The following is a 26,024-nucleotide window of genomic DNA, read 5'->3' as shown; positions in this document are numbered from 1 at the left end:
AAAAATCTAGTTATTTTGTTTTACGTTAATCAAATGCATTAACTGCAATTAATTGGCAGCCCTGTTAGTTGTATTTATTCATTTCCTTTTTTAAGCAAAAGAAACGGGGAAAAAAACTCTTTTTTAAACTTTATGGAAGATATTATTAGTCATACTCTGCTCCTAAGTAAATAACTACACAAAGTGTTGGGCTTTTTTCTCTTAATGTCTGGCTTGCTGGTCTCTGTTTAATTTAATACTCTTTCTTTGTATGTGTAGTTGTTGTTTTAATACCTGCTTAGCCTTGTATCCAGTTACATTCCATTCAAAGAGGTAATCACATGCTTTTTGAACAAATCGCCAGCAATTGTTTACTAGACTTTAGCAGCAAAGGAGAGCATGCTAAACATTATAAATGATCCTAAAGATATATGTCAGGTTTTTATTTTTGTCCTCATTTTTAATTATTAGGTATAGAGCAGACAATATGGTTCGGTTGTGTTAACTTAACCTGGACAAGGAGTGGCAGGTATTTGTCTCCTTTTGATGGCTCAGGTTTTGTTCGGGTATTGTTGATAGTAACAGCTAAGCTTCCTTACAAAGGTCTTTGTGATGGCTCAAAGCAAATATTTTGACATTTTAACCAATTCTCATCTGACCAAAAAAATCACTGAGCTAAATTTTTTTTAAGTCATTTGCTTTAAATATTTAGTAAGGCTGTCAAACGATTAAAAAATGAATGGTGTTAATCCCACTGTTAATAATAGAATACCATTTATTTAAATATTTTGATGTTATCTACATTTTCAAATATATTGATTTCAGTTACAGCACAGAATACAAAGTGTACAGTGCTCACTTTATATTTATTTTTGATTACTAATATTTGCACTGTAAAAAACCAAAAGAAATAGTATATTTCAATTCACCTATTACAAGTACTGTTGTGCAATCTCTTTAACAAAAGTTGAACTTACAAATATAGAATGACGTACAAAAAATAACTGCATTAAAAAATAAAACAATGTAAAATTTTAGAACCTACAAGTCCACTCAGTCCTACTTCAGCCAGTCGCTCAGAAAAACAAGTCTGGTACAGTTTGCAGGAGATAATGCTCCCCATGCAGGGCCTTCCTTAGGCATGGGGCACTCCTGGGTCTTAGCGTCTACTCTCCTGCCTCTTCCTATCCCTGCTCTGGCCCTTCCTGCAGGCTCCCACAGCTGGCTGCTGCAGCCTGGTGACTCTCATTTCAGAAGGGACCTAGTAACTTAAAAGTGAAAAAGCCTTCCAGCCTGCCAGACCTATTAGCACAACATTGAAACTGTTAGAGCCATTCAAGTGGTAATGAAGCCATTTAACAGGCATTTGCCAACCCCTATGTATATATTGTCAGTTCCTGAATTTACTGACAAAAACAGTTGTGCATTACTGCAATATTTACTCAGAACGTGTTAGTCTACAGGACCTTAATTTAAAATTTGCTTTAAAAATATTTCATTAGAAGATTGCTTAAGATTATAAAATCACATTTCTAAAAAATCCTTGGATCTTCAGACATATAGTTTTTTAAATAAATCCTTCAAAAGACCACTCATCTAAAATACACATTTTAATTTTAATTACTGTAGTACAAAAAATTTGCTTCCAAAGTCTTCCTGTCCTTTCTGTCCATCCCTTTCTCCCTTCACACACACACACTCACACACCCGTTGAAGAGAGGCTAGCCCTTAAAGGGACAACACCTCTTTCCTTTCAGATAGCTGGACAAACGAGTTTCCCTTTCTTTACTTCTGACTATTTGATGAACTAGTTTTAAGAGAACCCTCCAGCAAAATCAGTATCTTAGTAAGATATAAAGTCCTTTTGTTATGCCTAAAATCTGTAGAAATATATTTTTTAAAGTTGGTGAAATTTCGTAAACATGTCTATTGTTATGGAGATGAGACAAAGTAAATTAGTGTTCCCTTTTTCTAAAATCAATGAACGTTGTTATGAACACACTAAACCTCTGTGACTGATTAATTTAAAATAATGTATTTGTTTCAGTGAGTTAAATATGCAGTAATCTGGAATTATGACTTTATGAAGGTTTAAGAGTACATTTAAAATATAAAATCAGCTTCACCCATCACCCATGACAGCAGGTATTTATATGCACTATAGCGTGCACTACAGTCTCTTTAGGCAGGGGCTGTATTCACAGATCCGAATGCGCTGGTGCCGCACATTCTACATGAGGGAGAGGGTACAGGGGTCTCTGCAGGGAACTGTGACTCTCCACCATTGTGAGGTATCGGTGCTGCCTTGTCCATCCCCCACCCAGGCTGTGAGCCCAGGCTGCCATCAGGCATAGGTGCATCAGTTTAATAATACTGCATATGGGCCCATAAATCCTAAGGACAGCCATGTGCCCATGTCTCGTTTACAATGTCACCTGAAACTGAGAACAGGTGTTCGCATGGCACCATTGTAGCCAGCATCGCAAGATATTTATGTGCCAGATGCGCTAAAGATTCATATGTCCCTTCATGCATCAACCACCATTCCAGAATACGTGTGTTCATGCTGATGACAGGTTCTGCTCAATAATGATCCAAAGCAGAGCAGACCGATGCATGTTCATTTTCATCATCTGAGTCAGATGCCACCAGCAGAAGGTTGATTTTCTTCTTTGGTGGTTTGGGTTCTATAGTTTCTGCATTGTTCCTATTTTAAGACATCTGAAAGCATGCTCCACACCTCGTCCCTCTCAGATTTTGGAAGGCACTTCAGACTCTTAAATCTTGGGTCGAGTGCTGTATCTATCCTTAGAAATGTCACATTGTACCTTTTTTGCATTTTGTCAAATCCACTGTGAAAGTGTTCTTAAAACGAATATGTGCTGAGTCATTATCAGAGACTTCTATAACAAAATATATGGCAGAATGTGGTTAAAACAGAACAGGAACATACAGTTCTCCCCCAAGGAGTTCAGTCACAAATTTAATTAACACTTTTTTTTTTTTTGTTAACGAGCATCATCAGCACGGAAGCATGTCCTCTGGAATGGTGGCCGAAGCATGAAGGGGCATATGAATGTTTACCATATCTGGCATGTAAATACTTTGCAATGCTGGCTTCAAAAGTGCCATGTGAATGCCTGTTCTCACTTTCAGGTGACATTGTAAATGAGAAGCAGTCAGCAGCATCTCCTGTAAATGTAAACAAACTTGTTTGTCTTAACAATTGGCGTAACAAGAAGTAGGACTGAGTGGACTTGTTGGCACTAAAGTTTTACATTGTTTTGTTTTTGAGTGCTGTTATGTAACAAAAAAAAAATCCACGTTTGTAAGTTACACTTTTACAATAAAGAGATTGCACTACAGTACTTGTATGAGGTGAATTGAAACATATTATTTCTTTTGTTTACCATTTTAGAGTACAAATATTTGTAATAAAAATAATGTAAAGTGAGCACTGTACACTTTGTATTCTGTGTTGTAATAGTAATCAATATATTTGAAAATGTAGAGAAACATCCACAAATATTTATAAATTTTAATTGGTATTTTATTGTTTTACAGTGTGATTAATCACAATTAATTTTTTTAATTGCACTTAATTTTTTCGAGGTAATCATGTGAGTTAACTGTGATTAATCGACAGCCCTAATATTTAGACTCACCTAAATGGTTCATAACAATGCTGGAAAAGTATCGTAATGCTCAATTAAAAAAAAAAATTGGAGACTTCAGACTTCAGCAGGGACAGTCTCATACTATGTATATGAAGGAATTATTTGGTGAAATTGTATGGCCTGTATTAGGCAGGAAGTCAGGCTGGATTATCAGAATGGTGACTACTGGCCTTGAATTCTGTGTGCGCGTGTGGAGCACCTAGCACAGTGGGATCCTGATCTTGGTTAGGTTCACTACTCTGTATGCTAGTGTAACACACATAAATATATTATTATTAATAATAAAATGAGGTGTCCCCTGATTAAATAATGAAGTAAGTTTAATGCAGTCAGTAAACCAGGTTTATTTTAGCATACTGATGGTGCACAGATGCCTTAGTTGCTGGCTTTAAATATCTAAAATAAATATTCCTTTTCAGTGAGACTGCCTACAAATCAATCATGGAATGCGGTGGTTAGTATGTGTGTGACTAGGTTGAATTCTAAAGGCTGGTTACAGCTTACAGGGAGGGTAAAAGTTCCATTTCAGTTAAGAACTTATGGGGAGTCTCCTCAAGTTGTTGAGTTCTGTATTTGTGGAACAATGAATATATTCTACTCCCAATGTATCTTCCTTATAACATGCCACTGCAAGTTTCCAAGTTCTCGTCTCACCTTTAGAGGTGAATGTAATATTGAGAGAATTCTTTCCTTAAAATCTACAAAGTTTATATCTAATGTCTCAAGCTATGCCTAAAAGAAAAATCCTTTTTTTCATGTAGTTCATTGAAAACATTTGTCGGGTAGTTTTAGGACTCATTCTAGGGGCAGATCAATAGGATTGTAATTGTCTAATTGTCTCCTTACATAGTAAAGGCTAGATTTGTTAAGGCAGCTGGGCAAATGTGCAGGCAAACATGAGTGGGAACCAAATGCTTAATTTCCAGAGTAAGGGTTTATCTACACATGGAACTGTTCCTGATTAACTCCATTTGTGGTGACTCTTCTTTCAAATTTGTTGCATGGGGTAATGGTAAATAAGAAGAAGGCACTCTTGTTTTGGAATAGGAGTGTCCACCCATGAAGCTAATCAGAACCAACTCCAGCGGTAGCAATCCTTTGGCAGATTCAATCTGCGGTGCACACTGAAGGGTTGCTACACCTGAAGTCCAAAAAAAAGGGGACATCTGGGATGATCCCATAAAACTAGACAGCTGTCAGTATATACTGAGCACCCCTATATATTTCTTGGGACAGCTATCTCAAAAAAGGGGCAATCTTGGGAAAACCTGGACAGGTAGCAACCCTACTCAAATACAGCAAAGTGGATATCTCATTTGCATTGCATTTTTTTTTCAACCAAAGAACGAGGGTGAAGCGAATAGAAAGGAAGAAGGGAAGGAAGGTGACAATATAACCAAATCAGTCCAAAGATGAAAAACAGCTTTTGGTTCAGTTCAGGATTAAGGCTGGAATTCAAACTTTTCCTTACTTTATGAGAACTTGGGGTAAGTTAAGACAGTGATGTCCAGACCCATGAAAATTCTAGTGGTCACTTCTCAGTCCTGAGGCAGTTACTCTTCCCCAGCTCTAGTGTGTTTCCCTTATTCTCCCTCTCCCTTGCTCATGGGCAGGAGCATGTCTGCAGCCTCTCATGTGAGCAGAAGGCCCAGCTGTTCCCAAACACCACTGAGTCTTTGTGCTGACCTCTCTGATCAGTGTGTGGAGGGAGCTGACTATTGAACAGCTCACTCAGCATTCTGAGAGATGAGCTGCTGCTCTCACATTGTTGGTGGCAGATGTTTAGAGTTCCCTGGTTTGAAAATTCCGAGGCCGCCACCAAACCAGAGGCGCAGAACTTGGTGTTCCAGGAAGCCTGCTTTAATCCGCTGCTGGCGAGAACCAGTTTGCCCATCCCTGCTGTAAATTTACCATCCAGTTCCTCACACAGCCTACATCAATCTATATGTGTGAAAAACCTGTTTTTTCTATTTTCTTAAAAGAAAGAAAATGCCTGGCTCAATAAATCCTGTTAGATGCATAAACCCTTCTAATCTCTTCTTTGGCTCCAGTGCCATGGCAGCATTTTCACTAATATGAGGTGTGCTCTGTTTTTTAAGCCCCAAATTGAGGAAATCATTGTCACAATTGCTTAGTCATGGATTTAAAATGTTTAGAATTCGGCACATATCTTTATAAATGCTCAGTAACTTAGCCCAGCCCACACTTTGTCCATTCCTTTTGGTGTCTTAAAACTCTTTGAGCATTATGTACTTGCTTGCACAAGTTATGAAGCTCTTTGGTTCTGTGTGAAAATCTGTTTGCCTCTGTATTTTCTGCCACGTGTATATCTGGAGCCAGGTTCTGTTCTCATTTACAAGGAAGGGAAGTCAATGGAATTGCTCCTGATTTACATCAGTATTATCAATGAATTGAGATCAGATCTCTGTCCATAGTGTACGTATGTTTGTAAATGTAACTCTTGCTTCTCAGCTGGAGAAACTATTAGTAGTTTGCAGTAATATTTTAATTGAATTTAAACAATGAAATCCAGCCTAACTCTTGGTGATGCTCTTTGTTATTTTAGAGAGAACATGCTTAAAATTATAGGGTGAAATCCTGTCACCCTGTAAGTCCAGGGCAAATCCCCATTCACTTAAAGAAGGCCAGGATTTCACCCATCTTCTCTAAATGCTATGGCTTTTTCTATTAAGCAATTTTTGGATGACAGCAGGTGGTCTGTGGCTGAATCTTGATATGTTGGAGCTGATGCTGAGAGGCTTGGAGAAGGTCTGGAGGAGGTGGCCGTGTTGGTTCCTGACCCTGCTACTGTAGTATTTTGCTCAGTCTACTGTGTATCCAAGTGGTTTGTAAGCTAAGAGTCAGCTTTTATCCCTGACTTCTTCTGGAATTCCAGGTAGCACTGGTGATCAACACAGCCTTTTCTCACCTGCATCTGGTTAGGCATTTGTAAAGCTTTCTCTAGTTCCAGATACTGCCACAGTGATTTGTGCCTTTGTGGCTTCCATATTGGATTACTACAGCAGTATGCTCTGTATGGAAATTACCTTGAGGACCATCTGGAAGCTATAGCTTGTGCAGAATGTGACTTCTCTTGGGGCTAGTTGCAGGAACCCTGTCTAAAACTTCATTCTTCTGTCTGACTTCTGTGTACATGTCTGGGTTCTGATTTTGTTGTATGGAATTCCATATGGCTAGGGCCTTTGTGGTCTGAGACCTCCTCTCTCACCATGTGCTCCCAGGGCAACTGAGGTGTTCAGATTATAGTACCTGGATGGAAACATATGAAGGATGATGGCAGGGTGTTTTCTGTGGGATGGCCCTCGGGTCAGGCGTTTGCTTCCCACATAGGTCTGCCAGGCCTAAATTTTGAGTATTCAGGCATGATGGAAGGCCCCTTTCCTAGGCATTTGCCTAAGAGACTGAAGGACAAGAAGGCAGGGGACTGAGTTTATTTGGTGGGTGCTGGGGGGTGGGGAGGGCATGTTAGATATGTTGATTGAACATATTTTTATGCATGAATAAATGAACAATCAAGATCTATTGGTACCACGTTCTTCCCTGTTAATCAGGAAACAGCGTAGACGTGCTTGGCATGGGGAAAGGAAAGAGAGAGTTTGAATCGTCTGTAGATAAATGAACTTGTGAAAGTAGTGTCAAGAGGGTATGTGATCAATTTACTAAGCACCATGCAAGTTCCTAGGAATCTGGCCAAGAGAAGTTCTGTGCTGTCCACAGTATCAAAGCTGCTTTGTATTCAGGCCACTCGGCCAGTTTTTCAGTAGAGGAGAAATCTATGTGGCTTTTTAAAGTTTGGATTTTGGTACCTAAAAAGAACACTAGTAGTTTTAGATCAGTTCTATATCTTAAAAATGTACCCTTAGCGCAGAATAAATAAGGAAATAAGGAAAACTGCTCAACCATAGTGTCTGAAACAGACCTTGAAATATCCTTGGTTTTCAGGATGCACATCTGCCCATGAGTTTAAGGGTTACAGCAGGGATCGGCAACCTTTGGCACGTGGCTCGCCAGGGTAAGCCCCCTGGCGGGCTGGGCCGGTTTGTTTACCTGCCGCGTCCGCAGGTTCAGCCGATCGCGACTCCCACTGGCCGTGGTTTGCCGTCCCAGGCCAATGGGGGCGACGGGAAGCGGCAGCCAGCACATCCCTCGGCCCGCGCCGCTTCCCGCAGCCCCCATTGGCAGTTCTATGGGTGCGTTATATTTTCGAATCACTGTATGAAGAGTGCTGACATTAAAAAAAAAATAAAAGTCAGGTTTAGAAAGCATAGAAAGCACAGCTGCTGCTGGCATCTCAAAGCTGCCTGCCACCTGTATGCTGCTAGTCTGTTGACTGCAACAGTGCCTGCCAAAGTTATCGCCGACTGGCGTGAGGAAAGCATCCTATTGCGGAGACAGAAATAGGGCTGCCAGCCCTTGCAACCTTTGGCAGAGAATTGCAGAGCACCTCCATGAAAGTTTCATTGAGGTCTCTCAGGAGGACTCAAGGGACATCCCTAGCTCTGTAGGGGAATGAAAAGCAGATAACACTACTTCTCTATGTTGTATTGCTACCTCTTCTAGTAGGAGTAAATTAATGAAAAGTTGATAGTCATGTCCTGTTAAGTTGGGAGCACTGTCACTGCAATAGGAAATAAATGTACACACTTACTCAAGGTTCCTTCCCCTGTGTCGGGCTCACCTGTGCTCAGTCGACTGGACTGAGATGGAGTCTCAAATATTTCCTGGCTTGCGGTGCAGCTGGACACACACCCACCCCGGTCACCTGTCCCCCATCCTCTCCTCTTCCTCTTCCACCTCTTCCTTGTCATTGCTGTTCATGCCAGGGAATCTGAGACGTGGGCTTCTCAGAAGTATCGATGGTGGTATGCAGGGTGCTTGTGGGGTCTCCTCAAGTGTGGCATGCAGCTCTTTGTAAAAACAGCAGGTCTTCAGCTCAGCACCAGATCGCCTGTTGGCCTCCCTGGCCTTCTGATGTGCCTGCTGCAGTTCCTTGGCTTTCACTTGGCCCTGCTGCTGATCCCTGTCATACCCTTTTTCCTGCATCCCCCAAGCAATCTGCTCATGGATGTCCGTGTTTCTACAGCTGATCCGTAGATGTGCTTGCACAGACTCAGGCCCATAAGATACAATCTTTCCTGTGTGCTCCAGGTTAGAGTGCATCTTGAGTGTGTAGTGGCATGATCAGCTGGGCATGGTGTGTGTGTGTGTGTGTGTGTGTGTGTGTGTGTATGTAATAGGCGCCTATATAAGACAGCCCCAGATATCGGTACTGTCCCTATAAAATTGGGACATCTGTTCACCCTAGCTGGGCAGTTATACATAGCAGTCGAGAGCTGCTAGGTGTGTTCCCCTGACTGGACAGTCAGGAAAAACATTTAATTTTTTGAAATGCCAAGTGTAGACACATGCACAGCTAGGTCGATGCAGGTGGCTTAGGTTAACCTAAATTTGTAGTGTAGAGCAGGCCTTAGTGTGCTAGACTTTAAACTTTGCTCACATTTAGGATGTAACTTAGGATAAATCTTGTATCTAAACAAGATGATGTGTAGTCTGACACTATTTGCTTTAATTTTATTTAATTTCTGTACACTTGTTTTTATTTAAGACACTGTGCACTCGTAAGTGCCATGAGCCATTTCCAGAGAGAAGGGCAACAAAGCATTCAGGCAAGTCTGAGTGAGGAGTGGGTGACGATGCCCACTCCGAAGACTTGGTCAGAGGTGTCATACCATGGAAGCCCTTCCTTAAGAGGCACTTTCTGGATTCTGCTTTTCAACTGAGGCACAGAAATAAACTAAAGTGAAAATCAAGAGGGGTGGCAAGCAGAGTGGGGACTGATGGCTATAGGGACACCTCAAGTACTTAACTGCATGCTTCTTCAGTGATGATTACAAAGCACCAGAGGAAGTGTGAATCGAGGGCACAATATACATGTAATATTTTTATTGTATATTGGTGTAAATGGTCATAATCTTTTGAAACTCTTTTGAAAAGTTCTCTTCTAGTTCACTCAGTTAGGAACCTGTTTTGAATAGATGCAGCTCAGATATCCATTTGAAGTATGAAAGATTGTGATGTTTTAATGCAATTTGTTTTCCATAAAATACATATTTAGTGACATGTTAAGACAATTCTGTCTGTGGCTTATTAAAAGCAATCATAGCAACCAGCAACCCTTGTGAAGCAAGCTGTTCTTCTCTTTTAGGAAATACAACTTCATCTAAATTTCCTCCCTCAGAAATTGCAGACATTTGTTATTGTTTGCTGCTTTCAGATCCCTTTCCTGTGCTTTTTTTTGAAGCTATTGTACAGTGGATTTTTCTTGGCTTGTTACTTTCTATTGATTATTTAAAAAATAAACCAAAAAGGGCAGCTATCTCTGGGACCTCATATTTCTTCGATCTTGCACAATCATACTAGAGAGAGATATTAGTGCTTTTTTTTCAACCAAGTGTTAACAATAAGATCATTTCATTTGAAGAAAATTCTGAAATAAATTAGCATAAAACAAATTTCAGAATGGAGAAATTTTATATTTTTAATAGAATGTTCTCATGAATATTAAAATACACTGGTTGATTGGCCTACTTATTTTGACACACTTATTTATGCTTGGTTAAAAGTTTGATATTCTTCTATAGGTATGAATTGGGAGTATAGGAATTAGTTTAAAAAGTTTTAAAAGTTAATCCTATCCCTTACAGTTTGATAAATATAGTATTGCCTTCTGAACAGGGATGAATAATAGCAGATTTTTATTTGAACTACTGTATGTTGCAGAGTTGAAAAATAACCAACAAACTTTTAAAATCTGAAATATATATTAGTAGACTTATTGGCTGTTAGAACACTGCTGGGTGTATACAAAGTTATATTCTTTTTTCAGGGACAGATGACTGTATATGCAAAGTTTGACAAAGATATTTACCTCCCAGAAGATGCTGAATGTTACTTTGTTTACAGTGGATCCACTCAGAGACATATAACGTTTGCTGAGCGAATTAATGATAGTGCTCTTCAGTCCATCATTCCAGGTGAGCACGGTTGTTATATCACATTTTTATTTCTCTCTCCCATCTCCACTTTCCTTTTTGATGTGAACTAAAATCTGATATTTTGACATAGTTGTGTTTTCTTATTAAGTTTTTATAATGGGAAACATGGTGTGGTGGGGTGGACTTTGGGGATGAGTTTGAGTGGTTAGTCTTTTTTCTGCTCTCTTGTGCCTTTTGCAACACTATATATTGTTTGCAGTGGGGGAGCAGTACAGTGCATATGGTCTTCAGATGTGACTTGATGATTAAGTCTACAAAACAAGCCAAGTCTCAACCCAGGTCTTTTGCACCTGGATATCCTGGACTTCTGAAGCCTGCAGAACTCCTCTGTGTCAGTCTGTGGGCCATCCTAGGATGTAGTGGTTAAGTTCTTCAATCTTGGCTTGCTCTGGGGATTTTACTGAGAATTGTGGATTTGTCCAGGTCTAGATTATATGCGTGCTGCTCTGTGGTTTGCTGGGTAAGTGGCTTTGTGGTATGAGGTTTTGTGGACAATTCCAGCCTGCATTGTATCATTTGACAAATGCTGTGAAGAGATTATATTATGGGAGGTAGATCCAAGGAGGCAGGGTTCAGGTTAAGTGCCTAGACCTGCCTCTGCATTTTAAGTGCTTGTTTCTTTGGGTTGTTCTTTGGGGAAGGAAGAAAAAAGAATGGGAAACACACTTGTTGGTGAGCAAGTAAACCCTCTTGTTTCTGGTGGGGTGAGAAATGCCCAAAGTTATTTGACTTCTGGAATTAGTGTGGCACCCAGGTGCAGTCCTGGGGAGCATCACTTCTTAATTCTCTCTTCTGATTTGAAGTCTTGTAGTAGGAAGTTGTCACCGCTTGTATTTGGAACATTGCCTTAGCTGATGATACATGTGGAAGGGGAGTGGGATGCAAACGTATGATATTGGTGCTTCACAATGAAGGGTGTGAACTTGGACTAGCCGAACACCCCACTTACTGCCTTAAAAAGAGATTTTCCCCTTGGCTGCTAGAAACCGGTTGGTTTTTTAAAAAAAAAATACGACTTGTGACCTTTCCATTTGTTAACAAATAGCAGATATAAATACAATCTGCCAGTGCATTAGACTCTGCTTGTTACTCGTTCCTATTTACTTATGCAATAACTAGAGGAGATTTAGATTCTGAAAACTGGCAGTTGATTAAAAGGAAAAATTTTGTGCTGTCCCATGTCTGCTTCTTTAATTCATTAAATGGGAAGAGATTATCATGGAATAAAATGGAAGAAATGTAATGTCATGTTTTATTCCAGGGTATCCAACTAATTTTTTATAGAGGAATGAATTTGTTTTTAAATTGTTTGTGGACAAGAAATAAAAACATAGGGCCATAGACTACACTCAACCTGCTACCTATTCCTATAGAAGATAATGGGAGAGTAAAACAGAGATTGACAGTTGAATAGTCTTTATATTGTAACAAAACTTTACTTAGCAAAATTGCCAAATAAAAATACTTTGTATCATTTTATGTTTAAAGACCACTGCTATCACTGTTTCTTGTTTACTTGCCCATTTTCTTGTGTGTTAACTGATTTGTATGAGCAATTGTAGTAGTAGTAGTAGTAGTATGCAGAAATTAGATGCATACCTACATTGTTTTGAAATCTCCCCTTTAAAATAGTATCAGAAGGTTTCAGCGTTCACTCATGTGAGATGTATAAGAACAGTGCACAACTCTTGTAGAGATATTTCTAAGATGTCAGTATGCCAGCTCAGATTTAGAACCTAACCCTGGGGTTTTCAAAAGAGCCTGAGGAGAGTGGGCTCCTAACACAGCTGGACACCTCTGAAAATTCCAGCTGTAAATTGAAAACTTAAAACTGCTTTAAATCAGTGTTGTCAAAAATGTGGTTGCATAAATAGAGACATACATTTGTGGAAAGCTTCTAGGGAGATCAGTGGGTATAAAATCCACGTTAAAAATAAATAAAACCCAGTGCTCGCTCTCCTTGTCCCTCAGGAATCCCTTTCTTTGCTGTTATCTTTTTTTTTTTTTTTTGCTTCTGACCCAAAAAACTGCTTCCGTGATCGGTGACAACAGTCACAAATAAAGGGTTGATCTTGCTAGGGGAGCAGAATGGAGGTATAGAAAAAATTGCCACTGGGGCAACTCACCATCTATACTGGTCCTACACTGAAAGTTGTAATGTTCCATTCAGATGACTGTTGCATCTTTAATTTACATGCCAACAGCTGCTACCCTGCAGGTGACATATGCTGCCCCATCCATTCACTGCTCCCAGTTCTGTTCCCCCCTCCTTACCCTTACTCACTGTGACCTGGCAGATGTGCTTTGGGTATGGGGTTGGAGGTACCTAGCTGTGCATGGCCCCAAAATCTGCATGCTGGGATCTGTTCACCTAGCACCCATGCTCGGATGTGGTCTTCCAATGACCACCTACCTGTCTCTCACTTTCAGTCCTGCTGATGAATACTGAGGACTCTACAGGGTAGAACCAAGACTGTTAAAGGAATTCTAGGACTCAGATAATTTAAATTTACCATTTCCCATCTTTTTCCCCCCGCTTAAATTACTGTAGGTGCCAAAATGCCCTAAGCCACCTCATGCTTTTGAATTGGGGCATTCAGCACTTACAGTAATCTGACAAGTGTTTTTAAGCAGACCATGTTAAAGTACCCAGGACGGGAAAGGCTGGTTTTGAAACCAAATACATCAGTATAACTGGGAGGACATTTGTTAACAGTATAGTTAGTTTTAAATTTGTGACCAAAGGTGATTGATAGATTCCCTTTAACAACTGGATTTAAATGGAGGGAAGTAAAATATAGCAACTTCAGATACATTTTCAAAGTATTTCTTAGGTTAAAAAAGAGATGAGGGAAGAGCAATATATATTCTAAAAGTAGCTAATGTGTTAATAATTAATCTACATTATATTTCAGGCCATGGATGCCAAGAAGCAGTTTCAGTCTCTGTGGTCATGTACACGAAGGGATATTCTCCTGTGACCCTGGGCTGCTGTTCTGTCACTTACAAACAGAATCTGTCTTGCAAGTTATCTCATTTTCTGGTTAGCCACTTTGACTGCGTCACTTCTACTAGTCACCAGACACTACTCAGTAAGTTTGGGCTAACTGTGGAAGATTTGCAGTCATTGGATCATGATATGATGCTGGCCATAGCTCATGAAGAGCTGCCACCTACATGGAACATCCTTGGAAATTGTTCAGAAGACGGTAGGATTTTTCATTTAAAAGCTTTTAACTGTAATTTGCTTGTACCTGTACAATTCATACTAGTGTTTGTGACCTTTCATAGCAGATTCCACATCCCTGTGGTTTATTTTACTGTTCTCTGAACATAAGTTCCCCGTCATAAGGGAAATCAAGGCTTCAGTTTTTTCCTGTAGCATCACATTGTTATTGTAATTCAGTCTGTCAAAGAACCCTTTGTACCTTGACTCTCACTGTGAATTTAGTCCTTTTGATGAATAATGCCTGTCTACAACTGATGACATAGTTGGCACTTCAAAAAAAACCCAAGGATTATAATAATGAAGTGTCTCCACCTTGATTCCAAACTGATGAAATATTAAAAAAGAAAAAACAAGTTACACCAACAAAAGAAGATGTAAACAAATTATGATGTCATGAAACAGGCAAAAGAATGTCTCAGAACAGGAATTCTAACCCAGTGACTATGCATATTGTTTACCACAGTACAATCAATAGTGATGCCTCACTTAGGATTGCATTAACCCCTTGAAGAATAAGTATTCCATAGGTTTCAGGGTCACCCCTGCACAAGATGGACTCATCATTAATATATGAATATGCTCTGCTAGGGAAGCATGGGATTTTTTAGTGTCTGGTTGTGTGCTGAAAGAACGTAGAATGAAAAATAGCCACAGTACTTTATTTGAGCAATATTACTAAAACTTTTGTAATCAAATCAGGTGAAACGTCGGTCTCAGGTTTCATTAGAAACACACAACTGGGGTTAGGTTTGCTGAGGAGCATGAATTTTTTCTTTAGACCCAGCTGATTTATAGCTTTGCTTGTAAGCCATGTGAAACTTGATGGCTTCACGTGTTTTCCACTGACAGTCTGGTACATTTGGCTGAGTTTTGTTCTGAGTACTTGAAATTGTTCAAAATTTGAGGACAAGCAACCCCATGTGAACCTAAGATGAAAAAAGACATTTGAGAAACCAAACCACTGAATTTCACCCCGTTCTATTTATTGGGTGAGAATTGTTTCAAGATTTTTCTAATTCCACTAAGTCTGTAGATAGTAGTGGATTTCATACTGCTCTGGGGTGTTCTTTTCGTAAAAAGGTTTTTCAGGACATTGGAAATCTGTTTTAAAAAATGAATTTAAATTCATAAGATTATTTTTCCCTACAAAATTTGATATTAGGGATATACCTGAAGAGGTTTTTTTTTAAAGGTAGAGTGGCGTGTGTGGTGCATTGAATCAGTGCACACATGTATGGTGAGTTGCTGGCTTAGGCAATAAGAAAGAGTGTGTTCCGTTGTTTCCTTCTCATGTGTAGTAAACATTGGTTCACATAACTAAACTACATTGTGGTTGAGCATAGTTTCTAATCAAGGGCTTGATCCAAGGCCACAGAAGGCAATGGGAATCTTCTCTTTACTTCAGTGGGTTTCAGTTTGGGGTCCTGGCGAGGCCCATGACTAAAATATCAGTAGACAGAGCTATATCCGGAGGTAGAAAGCCAGAGCTGCGTTGGGACACTTGCATGGCATCTGCTCACACTAAACATGCTGCAGCTTCACTTACTTCTACTAGGCCTACTGAGTTTTAAAGTCATAGGGTCATGAGACCGTCTCAGCCAGTATTAGGCACTCCTGTGAAAATAGCAGCTTCCATCTAAATATCACTGGACTGTTTCTTTAAGTTTTAGTTATTGTCCAGCAAGTTCACTTCAAAATGTTCCTTTCATTGCATATTGCACTACTCACTACCAGAAGAGTCTGAAAGGGCTTCACTTTACCTTTTGTTTTCATACCTTTTGCACGTGCTTTCCACTTTGTTTTAGACTGACAAGCCTCAAATGCAGTGATAAAGCTGGGAAATGTGTCCCAACTACTGCATTAAATGTAATTGTTTGAAATATGGGATCACTTTGCCCGAAATATGTTTCATCATCAGTTGTGTTGTGTGGATACTTTCTATGTTTTAGATTTTCCCTGTAACCTGTGATTCTGTCTTAGCCAGTAACTAATGGTCAATAGCTAGTCCATCCCCCTTGAAGACCACATGGAATCATCAGCATGTGCAGGATACCTCTTCTGAGCACATAACAGCCTTACTTAAAGTTTGGTACTGACTTCCTGTTTGCTTCTGGGTGCATTTCAAGGCAGTGGTGACAGTCTGTAATGTGGTAATTATCTATCTGTGAAACCACCTCTCACCTTATACCTGTGTCATGGTTGTTAAAGTTAGCAGTGATTCTCTTGTTGCTGGTTCCTGAATAAAACTCCCCACAACTGGTAGCACAGTTGGTGGGGGCCCTCATTTCTATAGTCAGGAATGTAGCACACATAATACTGCAAGGGCTTTAATTGTATTTATTTGGCATGATAAGGTACATTCTTCTCTCCACATGTGTGCAGATCTCTTGCTAACACGGAATGATATACAAGAGTCAAGAAGAGAATATATCTATTCACTCAGGAAAATGAACTCTGATTACTCCTGCTGATCCCTTCTGATTTGCAGTGTTCTGAACAGCTTTTCTCACAGTGTCACTATTCTATACAGCTGTCACTTGTTTTTTTTTTTTTTTTTTGCACCAGGGTATGTACACCAGTGTAGCTACAGCGCTTCAAACCCCACATTGTAGGTGCACTGCAATGGTAAGTTGAACCTTGCTCTGCTAACTAACTGGTGTGAATTGACCAGTGCAATTCCTGTTTGTACTGTTGCAGTGTCTCTACATCATCAGGGCTGGTGCAAGGATGTTTCGTGCCCTAGGCGAAACTTCCACCTTGCGCCCTCCCCGAGCCCCCACCCTGAGGCGCCCTCCCCGCTGTGGCAGCTCACCCCTGCTCCGCGCATGAACACGAGAACCCCGAGCACGCTGTCGCTGCTTTACTTCTCCCGTCTCCCAGGCTTGCGGCGCCTAAGCTGATTGGCGCTGCAAGCCTGGGAGGCGGGAGAACTGAAGCAGCCACGGCGTGCTCAGGGTGGAGGCAGAGCAGGGGTGAGCTGGGGTGGGGAGTTCTCCTGCGTGCCGCCCCCTCTCCCTTTACTTGCTGCAGGCGGCCCTCCCCACGCTCCCCTGCCCCAGCTCCCTCCGCCTAAATGCCAGCAGCGACCGGGTCGGCTGAAGATCCGGCCTCTGTGGTCGCTGCCGAAGAAAATGCCGCCCCCCAAATCCTAGTGCCGGTTGCCTAAATGGTTGCACCGGCCCTGTACATCATGGGCATTTGTACTAGCTACATTGTTGTAGTTATACTGGGTTGCTTTTTCATAACCTATATGAGCTCTTATTCTTGACCCTTTTTAGCACATGCTCCAATGAAATATGTCTGAATGGGTCCCTTATTATTCATTATTTGCATTTCATTAGTGCCTGGGGACCCCGCTCCAAACATTGATCAGGGTCCCATTGTGCTAAACTCTGTGTGAACACCCAACCAGAAGGCAGTCCTTGTCCCAAAGAGCATGTAATGTCAGTTGTTTGGGAGCATCTCTCTCACACTACTTGTCAAGTTTACAAATTACTGAGCAGCATTGTGTGCGTGTGCGTGTGCTTGTGTGCATAGAATCATAGGACTGGAAGGGACCTTGAGAGGTCATCTAGTCCAGTCCCCTGCGCACATGGCATATAAGCTGATTGACTTTATTTCTGTCAACTTCTTTGTCTACACTGCATGTTTTTTTCCTTTTCCCTTCACTGTATCCTTTTCCTCTCATTTCTATGTGTATGGTTTTATTTTGTTTCTTATGTTTCTTTTAAAAAATTATTGTATAACTAGTATCTTAACTTCTTAACAGGTTGAGAGCTACTAATATACATGATTTGTTCACTAATTGGTTGCTTATCAGTTACTGTAAGAGTACTGTACCTACATTAGGACCACACATTTATCAGACAAAAGAGCTGTTTGTTTGAATAGTTCGTTTTCAAAGGGCTGCTGTTATCGATTCCCAGAGTGTTTATTCAAAGAAAATGACTTTAGAATGACATTGATGGAGGAAATTATTCTACCTTATGGTGTTTTTGGACCTCATTTTTTTAATGAGTATTTAGAGACATATGGTTTGATGGAAATACAGTCAAAAGAATAATTTATTCATAAGAGTTTTGGTATTTGGAACCAGTTCTTGTAATCCCTTTGTAAGTGTATAAAATGGGCTGGATAAAGGGAGGAATTGAATTGGCTACTGAGTGTTCTAAACAATCCAGGAATTTAATACAGTCACACAGGTCAGAACTTGTTAGCTGCATTATTTAAACTTGAAAAAAGGAACAGTTAATAAAAGCATGAACCTTTCAGGAAGCATAAATTATTATTGTAATAAGTGACTGTTTGCACACACAGAAAGCAATGTCACCAGCTACCCACATACATAATACATGAGGGGTCGTGATGTTCTGCTTCATAGTTGCAACCAGAGCTAAAGGAGACTCCATGTGTTCAAATACCCTTTAAAAAAAATGTAGCCTTTATTTCTGAAAAAGAAACCCTGCAGGATGCTAATCACTAAGGTGGATTAAGGCACAGAATTTATTAGAACTGGCCAAAAAATGAGAGAATGTTTCCCTTTTTTATCAATTTGTTTAAAAAAATTGGATTTTTTTCAAGCAGCTCTAGAATTCATATTTTAAAATACTTCCTGTGGTAGGTACTTTTTATTCCCTTTATAGAAAACCCCTGTAGAGCAGAATAGAGATTAAGGGCTCTGTAGAAATTGCTGAAAGAAACCTATCAGCCCAAATTGCCCCGTCCCGTGGGCACAAACCTGTGGGAGAGGTCTGGGCCAGGCAAGAAAATCTCCGCAAGGATCCCTGCACAGTGTGTTCCCTGTTTTGTTGGTGGGGTAGGATTTGTGGGGAACAGGCTGTGGGACTCACCCTTACAGTTTGTAGACCCATGGGAGATAGATGGATGTTTTCAGAGGTCTGCTGCAGGGTGGAGCTAAGATTGTCTGGATGACTGTAACTGTGCTATTAATGAAATAAGAACATTTGCTACTTACTTTGTCACAAACCATAATAATTTTCAAGGTAAATAATGTTCTTCAAAGTTTGGAACCATTAGTAGAAGCAACAGCATTTTCTGTTTCTGAATTTTCATGAATATTATTCACCTTGAAAATCAATTATAGATATAGCAAAGGAAGTAGCCTATGCTCATATTTAATTTTCTATCATAAACAACACTGATTTCCTATTTCATAAATATGTCATAATTATTTCTTAGGAATAGCTCTTGTAGGAGAAGCTGGTAGAAAATTCACACCCACTGCATTTATCATCTACTTTTCTGAATGGTATTCATTATCTTGTGACATTTTAGACTTTATCTATTTTTCTTTGTTTACTGGCGAAATTCTCTTTACTAGTACTTCCTGTGATAGTAGCCATTCCTGATAAGTCTCAGCTATTCACACCCAGCTTATCCACATTGTATCCTTGCTCTAAATTGAACAAAACATTTGTGTATATGACTTTCTCACTTAATTTGCATTAAAATTTGGTATTTTGAGAAAGAAAGGTGGGGGAATTGGCAAAACTCGTGTTCTCCTTCAAGGATTTGGGAAAATACTGAATGCATAATTTAGTTAGCATGGAAGAGATTTCTGCTATCCCCCACTCTATACCCCCACCCCATCTCAGTTTTTAAAGGGCTGTTCAAAAAGGGATTTGACATTTGTAGAGAGAACCAAAAAAAAATAATGAAAATATCAGAGGGGTAGCCGTGTTAGTCTGGATCTGTAAAAAGCAACAAAGAGTCCTGTGGCACCTTATAGACTAACAGACATATTGGAGCATAAGCTTTCGTGGGTGAATACCCACTTCGTCACATGCATGTGGTTATTTATACCTGCCTCTGGAAATTTCCACCACGTGTCTGACGAAGTGAGTATTCACCCATGAAAGCTCATGCTCCAATACATCTGTTAGTCTATAAGGCGCCACAGGACTCTTTGTTGCTTTTTAAAAAAAATGAAAGTTACAGTTGCTAGTGCTAACAAATTTTGAAACAGGCTTAATATTTCTGTGGTTAAGCCAATCTCTGACTACTGGGGATTAGCAGGTTTCTTGCATCTTCCTCAGCAACATCTGGTACTAGCCTCTGATGGAGATGGGTTATTGAACTGGATGGGCCTTGGGTCTGCTCCATTATGGCAGTTTCTATTGTCTTCTCGATATTTGTTTTTGAGATCTTAAACTCTCCGCATTAGGCACATTTTCAGTGCTCAGTAGACAATAACAGCAACAATAATAAGCTAGACAACTTTTAAATGTGTTTGATATTTCCCTTCCATTTCTATAGTAGCCATTCTGCTAACAGACCTCTTGTGTTGCCTCACAACTTGTTGGAATTGCCCAAACAAGCAAACTTAATTGAAGCTGTGGCTACACTAGAGAAGGTTTGCTGGCACAGTAGCAAACCCTCCTAGCGTAGATGGAACAAACAAGTACTTTTTCTGGTATAGCATATATCTGCACCCTGAGTGAAATAAACTATACAGGCAAAATAACTTTTATGTTGGTATAACTGTAGCTACACTAGTGGAGTTTGCTGGGATAGAAATGTCACAAAAAATTTGTACCTGTAACTGACATTGCTATATTGAGAAAAGTTTCTAGGGCAGATTTGGCCTGTGTGTGAAATCCCCTGATGACTGCATGTGGGAGATTATGTGCTGTGCCTCTATTATCATTAGGGCCCTACCAAATTCATGGTCATTTCATGGTCATACGATTTTTTAAATTGTAATTTTCATGATTTCAGCTATTTATAGTGTTGTAATTATAGGGATCCTGACCAAAAAAGAGTTGTGGAGGGGTCACAAGGTTATTGTAGGGGGTTGTGGTATTGGACAATCAGAGGTCATCCAGTCTAATCACATGGCACTAACTAAGGCTGTGATCCTGCAAAGACTTACTCACCCAGCTGTGATTAATCACACTGAATTCAACTCACATGACTATTCACAATGTGTAAAGATAAGTATGTGTGTAAGTTTTTCAGGACTGCGGTATACTGAAGAACATTTTATAAACAATCTCTTATCTAATGTAAAGGCCTGACAATGCATTAGGAGTTCATAGGAAGATGGAGCCAGGAAAAACTGTCGGCCTGTTGTGGTGTCTCAGTCTTCTCTTCAAGTTACAAGTCTGGAGTTTTCAGTCTCCTTCCAGGAAATGAATGAGGTTCATAGCCCAGAAAGAGCTTAGTCATTTCTGTCAGAGAAATATTTGTTTTGTTCTTTTATTGTTTTGGACAGAGGAAGGGATTCAGGTGCAGTAAGAACAAAAGGATTTATTTAATGTTTAAAACAGATTGTTTGGCTCAGATTTTTATCACTTGAACACAGTGTTTTGGCAGCAGAATCAAGATCTGATGCAAAACAAGGTCTAGCTGGCATATCCCCTCCCCAACACCACCTTTTTTTGCAGCATCTAGGCCTTTATTAAACAACTGCCATATTGTTATGCTTAGAAATAGTTGAAATCTTTCATTCAGATCTTGGAGGGGAGAGGGAATAGTTCTTTAATGAAAAATGGCCTTTTCTCAAAACTGAAAACTTTTCCAAAGAGCGTTTGCCTTTTCAGATCTTTGCATTTTTTAATTTAAACTTCCCCCAGTCTTGTCTCGCCCCCCCTTCTTTTTCAACTGAATGCAATAGAATGAATGATGCCCAGGTTTGTTTGGGTTTTTTTTTGTCCCACCCACTTTTTTCATTTTTCTTTCTCTTTTCATTTTTCCTTTTGCCAGTCTGTAAATTTTCAAAACTTCCTCAAGTTCTGCCCATGCTGTCATCACTTGGTGTGAGTTTTGGAGTGAACCTTTGAGCACTGAGCAGTCAGAATTTGACCCTTGGTATGGAAGCAGATTATCTTTCAGCTTCTAAGAAGCCATGAAAATCCAGGATTATTAAACCTATTAAAATATACTGATAAAACAGGATCTTGCCCATTTTAAGCATGATTATTTTTCAAGGCAGAAAAAAAAATAGACTAGAGGTGGCCATGGCCATTCTCAAGTCCTCTGAGATGTGCTTAGATGATATGGGGTGGAAAGATTCATTTCCTCTTTGTTCTGGGCAGTATTTGTTGTTGTTCCTAACTTTTCACAAGTGATTAGTTCATCAATTCTGAGTACCTAGATTTCTGGGGACTTTTAAAGGAGCTCAGTATTGTGGAAAATCAGGCACAAGGTGTCTTGGGGTGGATCACCCAACAGTTGGGGCACCCAAGCGCAGTGGTCACTTTTGAGAACTCCCACACAAATGTAGTAACTACCTAGTTTACCTTAAACTTAACGTACGGGATGATTTTTGTTAAATTTCATTTTTCCTCCCCCAGTGCAATTATAGTGGGCTGAGTTTTTGTTACAGAGCCAGGTGTGTTGTTCAAAGTGTTTTCTTTAAGTGGTATAGCGTGATTAATGTTGAGCCAGTCATGCAGTTTGACTGGCCAAATTATCATGTGATTTTTAAGTAATAAGTACCTTATAATATAAAATGTATTTTTGTATGTCTTGAAGATACAAATAAATAAGTTACTGCAATGCCTATGGTAAGTTATAAAAGATGTCATCATAGGGCAAGGAACTATTCACTGTATTGATGGTAGAATCTGTCCCATGCTCAATTTTGAGCCACTGTAGTTGTCTGTTGTTACAGTGATTGCACTGGTTGATTCAGCAGTATTCTTGGGTAATATAATTATTTAATTCTTTGACCAGCTACCCTGTCTCTCTCTTTTGAGTCATCTTTCTGTCACTCTATTTGTTGTAACTATTGTGGTGGGGCATACATTTTACAGACTTCTGCTGCTCTTTATTAATGGATTATTTACACACACATACACACACACACAGAGCCCAATCACAGATCACACCTTTCCATTGTCATTGGCAGAACAGTAACATATTCTAAATGACTGTGCAAATTGAGCAGAATCATAGAACTGGAAGGGACCTCAAGAGGTCATCTAGTCCAGTCTCCTGCATTTGTGGCAGAACTAAGTATTATCTAGACCGTTCCTGACAGGTGTTTGTCCAACCTGCTCTTAAAAATCTCCAATGATGGAGATTCCCCAACCTCCCTAGGCCATTTATTCCAGTGCTTAACCACCCTGACAGTTAGGAAGGTTTTCCTAATGTCCAGCCTGAACCTCCCTTGCTGTAATTTAAGCCCATTGCTTCTTGTGCTATCCTCGAAGGTTAAGAAAAACAATTTTTCTTCTTCCTCCTTGTAACAACCTTTTATGTACTTGAAAACTGTTATCATGTCCCCTCTTAGTCTTCTCTTCCAGACTAAACAAACCCAATGTTTTCAATCTTTCCTCATAAGTCATGTTTTCTAGACCTTTAATCATTTTTGTTGCTCTTCTCTGGACTCTTTCCAATTTGTCCACATTCTTCCTGAAATGTGGTGCCCAGAACTGGACACAATATTCCAGTTGAGACTTAATCAGCATGAAGTAGAGCGGAAGAATTACTTCTTGTGTCTTGCTTATAACACTCCTGCTAATACATCCCAGAATGATGTTAGCTTTTTTTGTGTTACATTGTTGACTCATATTTAGTTTGTGGTCCACTATAATCCCCAGATCCCTTTCCACAGTGCATCTTCCTAGGCAGTCATTTCTGATTTTGTATGTCTGCAACTGATTGTTCCTTCCTAAGTGGAGTACTTTGCATTTGTCCTTATTGAATTTCATCCTATTTATTTCAGAAAAATGGACTTACTTGATGAGATAATGTTTAAATTGAATTGTATAAACCAGTGGGCCCAAAATGAGATTTTTGTTCCTTCGGACCTTGATGATTGTTGTTATGAAGACTATAGACTGACTAACCCGAAATATCAAACATATTAATAGTTATAGCTGTTTATTTAACTCCATGTTGAAATCAGAATGCAAGATGCTGGTCAGAGGAAAATATTTTGAGGAGTTTGCAGGCATAGGTGCAGTCTCCTTTGATTGAAGGTTTGCAATTGATCAGTTCAGTCTGTAGTCTTGGATTCCTTGCTCTGCTGAGCTCTCACAGAGCAATGACTGTGAGTAGAGCTTTCATAGAATATCAGAGTTAGAAGGGACCTCAGGAGGTCATCTAGTCCAACCCCCTGCTCAAAGCAGGACCAATCCCTAGATTTTTGTCCCAGATCCTTAAATGGCCCCTTCAAGGATGGGGCTCACAACCCTGGGTTTAGCAGGCCAATGCTCAAACCACTGAGCTATCCCTCCCTGCCTCCCTACCATTTCCAGTTGTATAGGACACTCAGTCCCACCCTGTTGGATGAAGACCTGGCCTCAGTTGTTCATGCCTTCTTCACCTCTCATCTAGACTACAGAAATATGCTATACCTGGGCATGAAACCTTCAGCAGTTAGGAAACATCAACTAGTACAACATGTTGCAGCATGTCTCCTCAACAACACAGGCTACTCTGAGCACATCACACCTGTCCTCCACTCTCTACACTGGCTTCCCATAGAATTTTGAATCAAGTTCAGGGTCTCTCAGTCCTTATCTTTAAAGTGCTCCATGGCTTGACTCAGCATACCAGTTAAAGCTCTAGGATGAAAACTGTGATTGTCAACTTCACTCCTCTGGCATAATGGAACTCTCAAGAATAAGAGTAAAGGACGTCTGTGCCAGAGACCGAAACTTCTTCAGGCCGGGACTGTGGAATGAACTCCCTTTCTCACAAACCTCACCACTTCCTGCTCCCAGTGCAAGGCATATTTGTTTGATCTTGTCCTCCCCTGTAAACACATAGCAACAGGTATATTTAACAAAAACCAAAACCAACCTACCAAAATCTCCACTACACATGCTTCTCCCTCTGGGTAGAGGATGAGAGAACAACCAGCATGTGACAGATGTGTAATTACAGTGCTGGAAGGAACTCAGATAATACAGTTATAGGTGCACTCTCAAAACCTGTGTAGAACAGAATGGAAGAAAAATCTGAGCTTCAGGCCCACTTTTTTTTTTTTTTTAATTTGCTGCCCGAGCATTTTCTTTATGAAATGTGAGGGTAGGACATGACAGAAAGAGACTCAGTATGTCTTGTTCACTGTTATCTTTTAAGCTTCACCCTCCATTGACCTTGATGTTTACATATTAAAAAGCAGAGAACAAAGAGGCAGGTGAGAGGAAAAACAGGCAGGTGCAGCCACCGTGTTGAAAAGAGAAATGAAAGAAATGCATCCTGTACATTTTACCTGCATGTCTGCATCATTAAGAATCTTCTGCTGTACTTATAAACAGCCTTACTGGGTAAATCACATGCCTTGTAAAGAAACTGCTTTAGATTCTTGGTCCCAGCTGTGGCTGTTTTGTGCTGTTGAGGCAACGCAAAGCAGCTGGAAAGCTGCCTTGTTGTTTATAATTTGTAGCATAGTAGAGCCTAGAGGGCCAGTTAGCAATCAGGGCCCCGTTGTGCTAGATGCTGTACACAGAGAGAGTTGAGATGTGGAAAATACAGACTCCAAGCATTTTCTTTAACTTTTGGAATAAGTGGATCTTTGGACTACATATATTTTGTATTTGCACCAACTTTGAAAAGATTTATATGATGCTTGCTAACAAATACACATGTGGTTTTTTTAGAGTCTAATCGCAAAGAAACGCTGCTTCATCTCACAGGAAGATTGGGCTTGGTTAAACTCTCGCGATTCCTGTTATCTCAGCCTGGTGGGCCATTGGCATTAGCTTTACCTAATGAAGGTGGAGCAATACCATTAGATTTGGCTTCACAGAATGGACACTCCAGACTTGTTGAAATCTTCATGAAGTGAGTGTAATGGCCTGTTACCTCTGTTAAACTATTAGCCATTAAAACTGAAGAGCAAAATGTTTATTTCAAAATAGTTTAAACTGAATGTTTATTTCTGTTCTGTTGGTTGTTGGCAGTGTTGTGGTTTTAGGTGTGAAATCTTGTGTTTCTTGTTTAAAATAAGGTTTCATATATGTCTTCCATTCTAGGTGTGTGGCAAAATTGGTAACATTTTCAACAGTGATATAATGGCAAACATACAAATCTAAATTTAGTTTAAACTCTGGCTTGATTAGATAAATACATGAGGGATTTATTTTA

General features: G+C 39.9%; 1 protein-coding gene across 12 annotated transcripts in view; it reads left to right on the top strand.

The window, feature by feature from the left end:
* The window catches only part of ARHGEF28 (Rho guanine nucleotide exchange factor 28), a 183,240-nt gene that overhangs the window by 31,571 nt on the left and 125,645 nt on the right, over positions 1 to 26,024 (top strand). For 5 of the 12 annotated variants that reach the window (XM_039544704.1, XM_039544701.1, XM_039544703.1 and 2 more), the window contains exons 3-5: positions 10,564 to 10,711; positions 13,648 to 13,941; positions 25,538 to 25,721. The exons of 1 other annotated variant lie outside the window; for it this stretch is intronic. In XM_039544704.1, the coding sequence (XP_039400638.1) occupies positions 10,564 to 10,711; positions 13,648 to 13,941; positions 25,538 to 25,721 (626 nt within the window). Of the gene's footprint in view, positions 1 to 10,563; positions 10,712 to 13,647; positions 13,942 to 14,902; positions 14,951 to 25,537; positions 25,722 to 26,024 lie in introns of those variants that run through there. 6 more of the 12 variants (XM_039544706.1, XM_039544710.1, XM_039544709.1 and 3 more) reach the window with 6 other exon arrangements.

This window comes from Mauremys reevesii, linkage group 6 (genome assembly GCF_016161935.1).
Source record: "Mauremys reevesii isolate NIE-2019 linkage group 6, ASM1616193v1, whole genome shotgun sequence".
In the NCBI taxonomy this organism is placed as follows: Eukaryota; Metazoa; Chordata; order Testudines; family Geoemydidae; genus Mauremys; species Mauremys reevesii.
The sequence above is the reverse complement of the archived record's forward strand: the minus strand, read 5'-3'. Positions and strand labels throughout refer to the sequence as shown.